The sequence below is a fragment of the Spermophilus citellus genome (genome assembly GCF_964194105.1).
Source record: "Spermophilus citellus genome assembly, chromosome: 10".
In the NCBI taxonomy this organism is placed as follows: Eukaryota; Metazoa; Chordata; class Mammalia; order Rodentia; family Sciuridae; genus Spermophilus; species Spermophilus citellus.
Window position 1 is genome coordinate 109,370,732 of NC_138197.1, and position 15,321 is coordinate 109,386,052.

Consider the following 15,321-nt stretch of genomic DNA (forward strand, 5'->3'; position numbering starts at 1 on the left):
TAGCAATAAAAGTCCCTGCGCACAGTAGGCACTCCCCCAAAGTTGGTGATTTATGAAAAATCTATCCTTCATAATCCTTTGCCAGGTGCTTCAGTTTAAATCAAAAAGGGTAAGACTTCCTGTTACGTACACAAGGACACACTCTATTAATGTGATGACACACAGTGGTAAAGAAATCACGTTTTTTTTTTTTTTTCCTCTGTAACTTTCGGTGACCAGGCATGAGAATAAACCACACTTAAAAAAAAAAAAAAAAAAAAAAAACCTTTTAAACCTAATTAGCATATTTATTTACTTGTACTAATTTAAAGGACAGAGGCATATACATGTGACACATAAATGTTCACAAATCTTTGCTCCCCTCTTGAATTTTACTCTTCTTTGCAACGTTAATTCTACCCACCTACTCTCCCAGAAAACACATAAAACACCCACACACACAAGTCTGTATTTTGTTCTTTTGAAATAAATTTCTAGTGATTCTCCACACACACACACACAAATACTATATTTGACCAAACAACTGTACTCAAACCACTGAAAGATATATATTTTTACCAAACACTCAAAAAACCTTGAACTACAGAAATAGCCAACTAAGTAGTTCCATTTCAATTAGCTTTATCATAACTTTAATTATTGCCTAACACAGAGTGTTGCACCAAATGTTGAGTTTAAAAATAAGCTTGCCTAACCACACATTTAGATGTTTTTATTTCATCCTATGCAGCAGAGTATTTTCCTAAGTCAACAAGTTCATTGTGTGGAGGTGGGAAGAAGAAAAACAAAGGGACACTCATTAAGAAATGAAGGCGGGACTTCTCTCATGAAAACAGAAGGGCAAACACACCCTTTGCAGGCTCTGCATCACAGCCAGAATTTTGATAAGAGAGTGAACTTTGATCTGCACTGATGAATCTGAGAAATCTTCCGGGAGAGATGCCACAGATTATTGCAACAAAAATTATTAGCAGACTAGCAAGGCTATAATCACTCTCTGTATCCATGGTACTCAAGTTTCAAATTAACATAGTTATTTTACTTGTGTTCCCAAATTTAGCATTAGGGAATCTAGGCTGGGGGCCTATCATCATTTAGATAAATACATATGTTGGTGCTGAAGATAATTTTGATATAATTAGACAGCATTTATTAGAACAAGTTTGGGAATTTAAGAATATACTTACCTCCATCCCCCACCCAAAAAAGGTCCCATATTATTATTATTATTATTTTTTTAATATTTATTTTCTAGTTCTCAGTGGACACAACATCTTTGTTGGTATGCGGTGCTGAGGATCGAACCCGGGCCGCACGCATGCCAGGCGAGCGCGCTACCGCTTGAGCCACATCCCCAGCCCTTACGCAAACATTTTAAGCAAACATCAAAAATAATATGGGGGGAGGGGCCTCACTCAGACACTCGGAGTCAGAGAGAACTGTACATCATAGTGATTTGGACTCAACCAATTTTTATGCAGCAAAAAAAGAAAACAACCAAGACTGGACAGATACAGCCCATTTCACATTATTTGAAAGGAAATAGTTTTACTTCTTGTGTGGGGGAGCATGAGTGGGGCAGAAATCATGGTAAAATGTATTTGGAAAAGTGCCTTTCCACCCGTCTTTGATAAGGGTAAGTGAAACGAGATAAATATTCATTTTTAGATCTTAACACCTGGGACTTTCTCTAACTCACGAATAGGCCATATACCTGCCAGTACCTTAAAAAGAGGAAGTGTTCCATGATTTTTAAGTGACTATTCAATGAAAGTAATGTACCCTTGCTTTTATCTTCAGTCTCATACACAAAAGGCCAGGAGCTTTAAATGATAACAAGACCCTGTACTGTGATCTCAGATTTTGAAAGGAATAGGTGTTTGGATAACTGAATTCTCTAGTTATCTAAATATCAGAGAAAAACCAAATTTCTTTTTGTTTCCAATACTTGTCTATTAGATTGTCTAGCTCTGCATCCTAACAAAATACTGGGCAAGCAGCTAAATCTTTATCATTATACTGAACACTTTCTCATTTCCTATTATAGATATGGAATCTAAAGAAATCAGACATATTTTTCAAAGTTCAGGACTTCTTATCAACCTATCTATTATGATTTGCAACTCTCTCTAAGGTGGAGAGGAGGAAATAAGAAAAAAAAATACAAAAAAATATTTAAAAATCCTACTGGGTTTTCAAATGATCAAAGTAGTGTTGATTTCTGTGCTGTGGCAATAATCAGAAAGTATAAAGTGGTAATAAAAATAACTGTCATAAACCAGGTTAGTTGGCTTATTTATAATAGAGTCCACGATTGCCAAAGTACAACTGTATATTTAGGGGTGGATGAATCTGAATGGTTTTTGGAATTCAATTATATGAATGAATGGAATGCTCCTTTTCTCCTATGCTGTTTCTCTGGTTTCCTTCAAGTTTCTGCTCAAATGTCACCTTATCAATAAAGCCTTCTCTATTTTACTTAAAATAGCAACCTGCCCTCCTACCCCCCACCCCAGCCACTAACTCCCTAACTCCCTTTTCCTTGGGGCCAATGCAGAATACTACACAATGCTGGGGGCAATATTCTAGAACCCACAGCTAGGTCCTGTGTCTTAGCACCTGTCACTGTTTGCTACATCCTACATCTTCCTTCCTTGTTTACCTTCCTCTCTGAGAGCAGGGGTTTTTGTTTGGTTATTTCCAAGTGCCAAAAACAACTTTGGCCACATAGTAGGTGCTCAATAAATATTTATGCATGAACAAGCTGTTCATCCAATTTTAGCATCTTCTAAAGCTACAGTCTAAGAGTTTCTGACTTTAACATCTTCCTGTCTAATGGGAAAACCAGATATAAATGTTAACGGTTACAATGCAACAGGATCAGAAAAGAGTGCTTGAGGAGGCTGATATTGGTTAGGAGCTGGGTGTTGACCTTGTATAAAGTTGTATTGTAGCCCTCAATAGGCCGACAGTTGTGAGACTTTTGGCAAGTTAGATAACATTTCTATTAGACAATGTCTTGAACCAAAGATGACTATAAAAACAAATGTTTATATTTACAGACTTGTGATGAGAAGTCAGCAAGGAGACATGCAGTCCTGGCACTCAAGAAGTCTGCAGGAAGAGGCAGCAGCATCAGGATAGAATTTTACAGAAGCAGAGTTGCAGAACAGGGAGATGTTCGCTGGTCCAGTGACATCAGAAAACTTGACTGTATAAAGCCTGAGATAGGAGTGAAGGAGGAGCTGTCCTCAAAATGCATAAAATGAAGCAACACATTGACATTTCCCTTATCTTTTAAAAATACAGAATGAACCTGCTAGTGATATCAGAGTAAAATCCACAATTGGGGCTTCTCCAATTGGCAACAGGTTGACAAGTTTTACTACTAAGCAATTATGGCTTTAACCTCTCTTACATTTTTCACTGATTTGCCATTTTTTCTAAAATGGAATGGAGGGGAAAAACAAAGTACAATTGATACTGAAAATATTAAATATTATTGCACTGAGAGAAAAAAAAATGCCAGAAACCACCTGCATCCACCACCAGCACCGTCCCAAAGCACCATTGCTTTAGCAGCAGAGGATTTGCTAAGAACACATTGTCTTTTCAGAAAAAAGTAGTTCATTCAAGATCTGATTCCAGATCAGGTTCCAATCAGAATATTAAACCTACCCAGAAAAAAAGGAGTGAACCCATCCCCATCACTGTCCCTCAGTGGATCTCAAACTAATTATGAACAATCTATTGAGGGACAAATCTTTCTGTCTCTGATTCAAGAATCTATAGTAACCCATGAGTCAGCTGAATCAACTTTGCAACAAATTTTGTTGTGACTTAGGTCAATATTCTAACTGTTCTTTGGCAATTGGTGCTAAGAACTAGATGAAAAGAAATGCTCAAGGCTGGGACTTAGCTACATATATAGGCTGGACACTGGTCTTCCTATCTGTAAAAGCCACTACAGAGTGACTTCATCAAGCTAAGAAAAAGGAGCATGGAGAAGTATTATATAAATGTGGTATTATCACAATCTTTTTCGATTGACCGAGATTCCAAAATCTTAGGACTGTTTGTGAGTCAGTGCTAGGGATATGACTCAGACTTGACTCCTCACTTTAAAGGCCTAAAAAGACATAACAAATTGGGTAGGGATGTACTATATTAGTAACCACTAAATCATAACTAGTTGAAAGGCAATGGTTTGTTCTGGCAACAGTTTGTTTCATGTTTAAAGTAACTATTGCATGTTTAGGAAGCAAAAATAAAGTTATAAAGAGAAGAAGAAAAACAACTCATTTCTAATTTGAGTTCTGGCTCCACACTCATATTTCTTAAAAATCAAATTTTAAGTGCCCCCAAAGGGAATTTTCTGGGGTGATAAAAATGTTTTATTTCTTGATCAGGGTGTGGATTATATGGGTGTGCAAAATTCCCTGAGCTCTCTCTGTTTATTTAACTATATAGATTTCCCCATCAATTTGAAGAAAAAAAAATGACTCATACTTGAAAGTTATGGTCAGGAGGTAAGTAACAGTTAAAATGTAAGCTTAGACTAGAAACTAAAACATTTTTGCAAAAATGACAAATATCGTAACAAAAAATAAATGAAAAATATTCAATGTATTTGAATTATACTCTTTCATACACTATTGACAGTGACTCTAAAATAACTCTAGTCCATCTAGTACCTCAGAGTAAAGCCCATCTTTTTATGCCAAACCTTAAAAACAGTAGTCATTTAATGGATACCAGAACAAATCATACAACATAGCTGTCTGGGAAAACACACCCTTTGAATATTAATTGTGTTCATTTGGACGAGGTAAAGTATTCTAATTCCTTAATATATTAACTAGGAAGTAATATACACTGCTGGTTGTAAAGCCTCTAAAAAGAAGTAATGCTGCACTGTGGTACACACCTATAATCCCAGCAACTTGGGAGGCTGAGGCAGGAGGATTGCAAATTTGAGGCTAGACTCAGCAATTAAACAAGACCCTGTCTCAAAATAAAAAGTAAAAAGGGGTGGGAATATGGCTCCATGGCTAAACATCCATCCCTGGTACCAAAACAAAACAAAACAAAACAAAACAAAAAACAAAAAACAAAAAGAGGTAATACTAAACAGCAGTTACTTGTGACTTGAGAGGCTGAGGCAGGAGGATCACCAAGTTTGAGACCCACCTCAGCAATTTAGCAAAATTCTGCCTCAAAAATAAATACATAAATAAAAAGGACTGGGAATGTAGCTCAGTGGTAAAGCACCATAGGTTCAATCCCCCCAAAACAAAAAACAAAAACAGGTAATACTGTTAACAGACATGGCCTTTGAAAGTAAAGTGATTCCTAATTAGAATAAGTTATACTCCGTGTATGTGTAATATGTCAAAATACACTCTACTGTCATATATATCTAAAAAAATTTTAAAAAATAACCAAAAAAAAAAGGAAGAAGTGTCCATATGTATACGTTCTGGCTGATGTTTTATAGTCTGCGCTTAATTAACAGCATCTGTTTTTACTGCAAAAAGTCACAATTCGGTTGATAAATTAATTTATCCATCAAATTATATGGCCACTCTACGTAAAGCTTGCCCCTGGACTCACTCTCAAAGATCCTCTCCACCCTCAGTGGCACTGGTCTTCCTTCAACCCCTCCCCTTCACAATCACTCTCCAGAGTTTGTGCATATATTTCCCTCTTCCTGCCTTCTCCACTTAAATCACCTGATTTCAGCTCTAGGTCCCTTTTTCTGGGAAAGTATTCTATGACATTCATATTCACCACACCACTCCACCATCTTCTTTTCCTTAGCAATGCTCTCTGCTACCAAGCTCCAAACTGCTTGAAAACAGGGACAGTGACTTAGTTTTGCATCCACAGTGCTTACCCAGGCAATCATTTGGCCCAGACACTTCCAAGTATTTTTTCAATGAACGTGAGAGGTACAGCTGGCAGACCCAGGACGAAACATCAGTCATTTTAACACTCAGAAAAGATCCTAAGAGAATTAAAAAATCAGAGACTTAAATGGTAGTGGGACTCAAGGAAATGAGCTTTTATCTAGTGTTTCAATATCATACAAAGGCTCCAACCCCAACTCTATAACCATAACTAGTGTCTCAAGGGACAACACAGGCTACCTAGCCTTCTTCTAATTAGTTCCAAACTCATATTTTCACATCACAATGTTAAACATAACAGGAGCACAGTGACTGCCTGATGACAAAGCCACACACAACTCCAAGCAGGTCCTGAACCACACAGGGGTTTGTAAGAAGCAAGATTGCTGAAGGGCCAAAGGGAATTCTGCCTTCAAGTCCCTTGAAGTTCTTTTATGAATGGCGCCCTTTGTTTCCTTCCTGTATCATTGCAAAATAAATTAACATGAAGCCCTGATGGCTGGGTATCTACCTCACCAAGGTATGCAGTAATGCTATACAAGCCAGCAGCAAGTATTCAATGAGGATTATCATCACGTAGGGAAAAGGACTTGAGTTTAAACCAAAGGAACCCGTGGTCACTGACTCATTTATGATTGACTGGTGGAAATCAATTACATTATTAGTGATTCAGGCAAATGTTGCATCAGGTTACATTACAAGAAGAAACTCAAACCCCAACTGATAATTTATAAAAGGCTGCTTTTCTTTCCAGTGAAGGAAGTACTCATACCACTCTAGATTAAGAAGAGATTGGGCACCACTGAGTCCTGTTTGAAAATAACTGAAAGTCTCTTGTAAAAGCATGGCCAAAAACAAATGGCTTGAAGGACTGCAAACCCTGGGAAAAGTTAACTTCCTTCCTTCCTATAGCAAATGGTTAGAGAGGATTAAGCAACAAAATGGAGGCACAACTGCTTTGTACAGGGCTACACTGTTGACATGTGTGGGGCCATTTCTTAAACTTGAAACTTAAGTGTCTTCAATATAGACAAAGGATCCCAAGGATTCCTTCTATTTTATTGAGGGGGGGGGGGAAAGGAAAACCACATGTTAAGAAACCCACTCGGAAAAACCTGTAAAATAAATATGCAAGCCCTAAGTCATCTATATTTCCATACTGCAAAAGGACAACTCATTTTTCTTCCTATATTATTTCAAAAACACAGTATTTTTCTTGTAGCCACAGGCTAAAGCAGACTTTCAAGACATCAAATACAATAACAATATGATCAAAATTTTCAAGAAAAAAAAGTCTGCTATATTTAATTGATAAAGAATTCAAATTCCAAAAAAATCCAACCTTTCATGCTTTCATGTTTATTTGATGTTGAGAACAAATTTATTACCCCCATTTTTATATATGGAGTGATGGGTTCAGACACTGACTAGCTAACTGCTCCAAAGTCACAAGCCAAGATTCCAACTCATTCTTCTGAGTCCAAGACTAGTATTCTTCACAATAAATCCCAACTTCCTCAAAGAAAGAAGCCTAGTGGTACAGTTATCCATCTCCTGGGCAGACAGAGTTTCCATACTGAAAATGACCAAAGATGGCCAAGTAGTAAAGGGAACTCAAACATATTCCAACAAGGAAAATAAAATGATATACCAATAGTTAAGCACTCGAGTTTTGGGTTCAGAAAGGCTTTTTGTTCAAATAGTCCATTAGCTGTCAGGCTTAGGGAAAATTAAGCTTAGATTTTGATATCCATAAAATGAAGATTAAAAAACACTAACCTTCTTGTCAACCTCATCCAGTTGTTGAATGGTTCAGTAAGAATATGTACTGATAACCTGAAGGTTCCCAAGTGCAATTCTAAGAAATACAACTTCATTCAATCTATTGACTTGAGGGGATGAAAGAGTCATAAATCAGGAAAACTAGAAAATATATTAAATCCTACTTAATAGTACAATTTTCAAGTCTAATGAAATAAGGCTTATGTCCATTTTAGGAATCCTCTCAAATGAGGTCCAAAAATTTAGGAATGGCTCAAAACAAAAAGAAAAAAGAAAACAGGAAATTCTGGCTTAACCATGACTACTAAAAATAATTTAATTACCAATCTATGACTTCAATAATTCAGTTCCCTTAGAACCATACATATCAATGTCACCAAGTACCTAATATTTTACAAAAAAAATTCTACAAAAGATAAAATGTGAATTTCCACATAGCAATACATTCTTGAAAATATAGGAACAATACTGTCTTTGAATTAGCAATTACACTCAATTTTGGATATCTGTTGGCTATTAAGATGACTTAATTTTACAAATAAGAACTGGTAAGCTAAAATTATAATATAATTCTCATTTTAAGACTTATCACTTAAGAAAAAAACATAATTATGAATTATTCTTGGGTGAGAAAATACCTATTTGAGTGATGAAAAATAGTCTCTAAACATTTTGAACATTCATCCCTATCAATAAAATTTTTAGTGTATTCTAATATATGGAGATTTGCTTATGTAATATATACCATGTGTTTTTTGAATATATAGTAATTTTCATGAAAACATATGCAAAAACATTTTAAGAGAATGTTATAAAAAAACTTTGGAAATGACCATCTAAAGAATCATTCAAATTAAATGTACTGATAGGTGAATGTCTTCTAACAATGCTAACAATTTCAACTAAGTAATGTTTAATGTAATATTCTCCAAATACAGAAATCCTATTAAGACAACTGTTTTCTCCTGTCTGGTAATCCTCTAGGATATTAGAGGTCTGGCCTGTACATAGCCATCCTTCTATCATTAGGAACAGTCATAAATGGCCTTCATAATATAGGTTCTAATTGTCAAGCGTTTCATAATAGCATAAAAAAAATACTCTCTTTATAGAATAATGAGACAGAAAAGAAGAATGCCCAGTTTGATTTTCTTTAAAAATGTCTACAGAGTATACTTTATGTTCCTCCTCCACACCTCCTCTGAAAGTGGGGCTATAAGGCTGTACTAACACTTTGACCAGAACGTTCAAAGAAAAAAAAAAAACAAGAGTGATGCTTTGCTTCAGACCCATGAATTACAAAATCCCTACAATAGTGGATTCCCAAATTCTGCCTGAGACTGTGTAGCACAAACGTTTAGATGTAAACCTATAACCACCCTATCTTTTCCCTTTTTATTCAACCCTGGACTAGACTCAAAACATTTCATCCTTCAGCGTCACTATTCCCTATAAACATATAAGAATATTGCAACATCAACACTTAAGTGGTAAATATCATGAAAAAGATCACGTAAGTCAGAAGTGAACTCCTAAATGCTCCTTTAGATTAGTTAATCATAACAGGAAGCACAAAAAATAAAAAAGAAAGAAAGAAAACAAACTAGAATTCTATGAATGGAAGACTTATGGTTTGTTATTCCTTCTTGACAGAGCAATGCATAAAAACATTGCTAAACCAATTTAAAATTGTAGTTTAAAAAGTTGGTTTTGATTATTATTACTCTGGAAATTTGTGGGGGAAAAAAGGGTTGTTAAACCTATTAATATAACTTAAGTTTATTTAGGAGCATCTCAAACAAAATTTAACATCTTCATAACCATGTTCATTTTGATATTCTCGGATGTAAATATCAAGATCTACACATACAGTCAGAAATTACAACATCAGATTTCTCTGGTCTGTACAGTCCCCATTTACTAAAGTAAATGAGGTGGTGGGGAGAGGAGGAATATCATGAAAACTGTAGAACAATCAGTCAAGTAAAGAAAAGGGGAGGCAAAGGAGGGAAGTCAGAAATACTGGGGAATTCTGGCCAAATTATATGCTTATATTATGTGCATGTATGTATATGCAACAGATCTCACCATTTGGTACAATTATACTGCACCAATAAAAATATGGAAAAAAATGGTTGAAGGCCTTAGATATGCATCTTAACTCTAACTATTAGCAAACTATTTTACTATAAAAAATTTTTCATATTATTATATCATGTTCCAAATATATCATGAAAATAAACTAGTTATGTCAACAGCAGCCATACATATAATAAAGTTCAATTCCAGTAACTAAAACTATCTGTAGTCTGTATACTTTCAGATAAATAATCAATCTATGCAGTTTTAGGAGCATAGATAATTGGCAAATTGTCTCCATATAGCTTACCACTAGCATTTTCCAACACCATCTGAAATACAAGCTAAAACAGGAGAATTACCTTCAACTTTAATATACAAAATTGTTTCAGATATTAAGAGGAAACTAAGAGAATCTCAAGTGTAAAAATCAAGTGATAAAAGCCTAATAGCAAATTTATTTATTCCTAAGATTAAAAGGAGCCTGGAAACCTTCATTAACACTAGACATGGAATACTGCTTCCTTCCTTGTAACTATGAAGCCCTATTCCTTAATGTAACACCTATACAGAACAAAAATTAATTACCTGTATGGGGATTACTTGTGCAACTGTAACTGAAAGTCATTTTCTGGTGGTCTATTACAGAAATACTATAAGTAAGGACACACAATTCCCATTCTAGATGACAGAGGTAACAGCCACACTGCATGAACTAGGGTAACTTTACTATATAATCCACTTCAAGCCTTGTTTCAGCATTCCAAAGCAAGACACTATTTACATTTGGAGAAATAAATCTAAAAACTACCTGTTAAAACTTAGCAAGTAACATTCCTCAAACTTATTGCTAATCATAACTATGAATTCCTGCTGCCAAAAGCAACTAATAATTTTGAAAGCAGGCATCCTTTCTTAAAAGGATTTCTAATGAGCTACTTTTTTAACTCAAGCAGTGTAAAACCTTTTAAAAATTATACCACTGTTATATTAAGGAAAAAACCAACTGGTATAAATGACATGTGGCAGTCTGGCATACACCTGCACATGAACAGAGCGGACAGACACTCAATGTTTTTGTCAAAATAGCTAGGCAAAACATTCCCCAGAAGCAGTGAACAAGAAATATCAAACAGCTACTGTATTGTAGACACAGGCTTGGCTCAATTGCCTGGGGAATATAAGGTTCAAGTCACAGGAAACAGCTGGATGTTAAATATGAGTGATGTTTGCAAGCCTTTTTTAAAGAGGAACCTAATAAATAGCCCCTCACATACCAGATATCACCTCTATTCCAAAATAAGTATTGTTATCTTCTTACCATTTTTTTCTTTAAATACCAAAAAGTGTGAGAAAAGGTTTTATGGAAAAAAAATTTTTGGTACTCAATCCTTACTTTTAAGTTCCATTGATTTAATATTCAAAACTGTACCAGTTAATTAGCTTCAAAGGAGTTACCGGATGATATGCAGTTAATAAACTGCAGGTGAGACCCTTTTAAAAACTGTTTTTATCGTAAATTAGAGCTTCAAACACTGAGGATATTTTCACTGAAATGACTGAAAAATAGAAACCGGACAATTCCCAAGAATAATCCATATATTGTGGTTGTAAGAATTCAAATTTCCATGAAATGACCTGCTAATGTCAAGGGAAATAACATGTATTCTAAACACATGGTATGTTTAGCAGTGTATTTTGGTATAGTCTACCAAATTGGGAAAATTTAATTTTACACGTAGGAAAAAATTCTCAATGTTATTACTGACTTCAAGTGATTATTGACTTTTAAGTATTTCAAATTGTATTAATATCTTTCCAATGTAAATGTTTACATGTATATCCCCCTGCCCAAAGTCACTGTTTAACTGTAGAGCAAAATTCCAATTTCTGCACTTTCAATTTCCACTTAAATTTCCTTTCTTATCTTCTCACACCAAAGAATTTCCACTGAGTCTTTAATATGTGGGACAGGGAGCAACTAACCTATACAGCATCCTCAATATTCATTTAGGTTTTTAGAATTTCTGAAATAAGTCTGAAAAATGAGGAAAAGGTCAGCATTTCAATTTTTTGAGAATAAAAATTCATAAACATACCTTTTGTTGAATTCCAGCTTAAGGGATTTTTATGTAAATCTTGCAGGTGATGAAAACCAAAAAGCAACCAATCTCTGAGGTGATTAGCCTGTTCTCTTAAGACTATGGATCACCTGCCTTAGGATTTTCTAATTGAACAAGAAATCCATGGGGTAAAATAACTGTTTCTCAAAGGTGGGCAGAATGGAACATTTATATCTTCACTTCAACAGGGAAGCAATGAAATATAATCCTTTGAATATCGCTTTTTTGGAAGATGTTACACTTTTGTCTTTTATCCTCATTTCATGAGATCATTAGCCTGTGAATGTGTTCATGTTTTGATTCAAGATTTTAAAAAATGTTACTTCTGTTTTCTCTAACACCTAAATATGTATAGACAGATCACCCTGATGTGATCTCCCTCATTCCTCAATGTTTTTACAGACAGCATGACCAGTGTGCAACTAAGATACCTTATAGGACCTAAGTCTTTTAAGAAAAGTATTTAGCTGAACCTCTATAATCATGACAAGAGATTGATTAAAATGCCAAGATAAGAAACAATTTATTATAGAGAGAAGAAAAATTTCTCATCCAAAATATAGAAATCTGTACAACTTTGCCACAATCAATATACATGAACTGTACAAATTTACACCAGTTCATAATTTACCAAATAAAAGATGACTAACAAAGTTCACAAAATAGATGGTGGTTTGTGGAAAAGACTTTTACCCAATTAAGTACAAGGAAAGTTACAAACCAGACCTCCACTTTCTAAAAATAAGAAGTTTACTCAGTCTTAGAAAACTACAAGCTAGCAAATGTACAGAGAGCTGGCTGGTGTTAACACCACAGTTGAGACAGTGTCTTTTTTAAGGGTCTTTTTAAAAAGCCTGTTGCCATGGCAGATTCTGGTCACTTGCTACTTCCAAAGCCAAAAACACAATACAAGGTCTGACCATTTCCCCAGGTCATGCTTACTAGTTTGTCTTTATGTACATTTATACATATTTAAGTGCTAGGTAAAAGTCTTGTAAAATTTCCAGTACTACCATGTTTAAAACAAGCTTTCCTACTGAGCTGCCAAAAAGGTTAACAACAATTTTCAAGTGTAATAGTGCAAATTCCTCTGCAAGATCTACTGCAGAGAAAGGTTTTTTGAAATACAGATTTTCCTTAAAGGGATTGATGTTAAAATTTAGGTATGTCTGGGAGAAACTGAAACCACCCTAGGACTTCACTCCCTAGCAAATAAAGTGATCATTTACTTGGACTCACAGGCTATTAAATCATTGAAAGGTACTGTCCAAACTATGGCACTGTCACTTAAAATTTTTTTTTACCACTCTATCTTGTGCCAGATCTTCACAGCTGTGACATGGTTTAAATTCCATAATCCATCCCCAAGAGGAGCCCACCCAAAGCAAAAATCAAATTTATCCATCCATTATAAGATGATCCATCCATAGACTATATCTTAACCCGATACAGTCATCATATTGTAGTTTTTGGAAGGGCTTGTTCTGCCCAAGAGAAGTTCCTCCTTACAGCTGATTCTGCTGTCTACCATTTGCACGTTGGTGCTGTTTTGAGTGCTACCTCCTGCTGGTGAGGCTTCATACAGCACACAGATGGAGCCATCCTCTCCAATTCTGTAGGACACTTCGTAGGGGTCAACCCAGAGTGTGAGTTCACTTGGGAGAAGCCTGAACAGCTCCTGACTGCTCAGTCCAATCCGCTGTGCTGCCTGTCCAATCAGAGGATCCATTTTATGGTTGATGCGAATACAACGGTAACCTGATCCCTTGCACGGCTTTTCAGGGAACCAGTGATGTTTATAATGTTCTACAGAAGAAAAGAACAGAGAAACAATGCTTAGATCGGTACTGTTAGCTTCTCAGTTTCCTCCTGCAAGCTCCTTTGAAGAGCGAAAATGAAAACTACCAACTTCTAAAAATGTGCAGGATTGTGTTCACTGCTGTGCGCGCGCGATGATGGAGAAAAAGCGGGCAGGGTTTTAGAAATAACACAACAGTGTGGGACAAAACAAGCTCCAGGAACCAACCGGTTGAGCCGCCAAAACAAGAATAAGGCGCGCAGCCTGGCCAGCCGGGGAGCCGGACCGCTGGACCGCACCACGGCCAGGCGGGAACCTGTTTACTTTCTCCACCCCACCCCAGCCACACACAATGGGAGTTTATGGCTTTGGAAAAGAGAAACGCACCGGACTATTAACCCCGAAGCGAGGAAAAACAAGAAACCCTAAACCACGCTCAGGGCAGGGCTGTAATTGTGCCGGTGACAAATCCGATGATTAATGGGCAGGGGCAGGGGGTGCGGAGAGACGGCACGTCGGTCCCGAGCTAGCTCCGGGCAGCGGCGCCACGTCCCACCCCGGGGCCCGGCCGCCGACCCCGCAACGGTTGGAGGACTTTGGGGGAGGGGACGTCGAACCAACCCCAGCCCCGCGGCTCCTTTGTCCCCAAAACCACCGACGGTCCTCGGACCGCGACTCCAGCCTCGTCGGCTTTAGTTTCTTTGTTGTGCGTCTGGTTTCTTCTCCCCCTTGGCTGGCAAGCCGAGGTGAGGGGGCGCCCTCGACTCCAGCCCCCAAATCCTCGCCGGGACCCGCCGTTAGCGGCCACCTAGGTGCCGCCGCGGGACCGGAGTGCGGACTACCCGGTCCGACACGGGATGTGAGGCTCACGTACCCCGACGCCCCGGCTGCCCGCGCCCTCCAGCCGCGACCCGCTCACCTGCCAGCAGCTCTTGCAGGCTCTGGCTGAAGGTCTGCAGCTGTCGCTCGCTCGTGAGCCCCTTGGTGCGGAGGAACTTGGAGATGAAGGACACCGCGGCGGCGATCTCGCCTATCATGGTGGCAGCCCGGGTGTAAAAGGGATGCATGGGGGCGGCGGGCGGGGGCGGCCCGGGGCGGCCGGGGCTCGGCGGCGCGGCCCCGACGGCGGAGCGGCCACCCCGGGCTCCCTCACAGACCAGACGGCTGAGAGGAAGGGAGGGTGTGAGGGGCGGACGGCTACTTTTTTTCCCCTTGCTTTAGAGTTAAAAAGTTATTTCGGAGACAGGAGGCGGCAGGAGAGAGGAAGAGACGAGCGATGGCGGCCCGGTCACATCGCTCGGACCTCCCCAGCCGCCTCCGCCTCCAGCTCCGTAGCCTCCAAAGATCCCAAGAGTTGCATTTCCAGCTCCGAGGGGCGAAGAGATGCTGCCGCCGTGCAGCACTTTTTATAGTACCGCGGAAAGGAAGTGGCGTAGCTGGAGCGTGACGGCCGACTCTAGCCAATCCGGAGATCGCACCATTGTGACGCAAGCAGATTCGGAGCCTGAGGGGGCGGGAAAAAGGACCCAGGGGGCGGGCCCAGAGACCGGGAAGAGAGGGAGGAGCTGACGTAATCCGCTTGTAAACAAATAAACCCCGAGTGGCGGCCGGAGACCAAGTTGCTGGGTCC

The 15,321-nt window shown here is 38.3% G+C and overlaps 1 protein-coding gene across 1 annotated transcript; it reads right to left on the minus strand.

Moving 5' to 3' along the window:
- Positions 1-12,391: 12,391 nt before the first annotated feature.
- BTG1 (BTG anti-proliferation factor 1) lies at positions 12,392-15,092 on the minus strand. The gene is made up of 2 exons (XM_081309291.1): positions 14,611-15,092; positions 12,392-13,699 (listed from the first exon to the last, which is right to left on the minus strand). The coding sequence occupies exons 1-2, from the start codon at positions 14,756-14,758 to the stop codon at positions 13,332-13,334; spliced, it is 516 nt and encodes a 171-aa protein (XP_081165417.1). The 5' UTR covers positions 14,759-15,092; the 3' UTR covers positions 12,392-13,331.
- Between the last annotated feature and the right edge of the window lie 229 nt (positions 15,093-15,321).

What these genes read in the sequence shown, in the direction of transcription:
- BTG1 (XM_081309291.1), bottom strand. Translation starts at nt 14,758, where the DNA reads ATGCATCCCTTTTACACCCGGGCTGCCACCATGATAGGCGAGATCGCC. An exon ending in CCTGCAAGAGCTGCTGGCAG is followed by an intron (nt 13,700 to 14,610) that starts GTGAGCGGGTCG and finishes TTTCTTCTGTAG; the next exon opens with AACATTATAAACATCACTGG.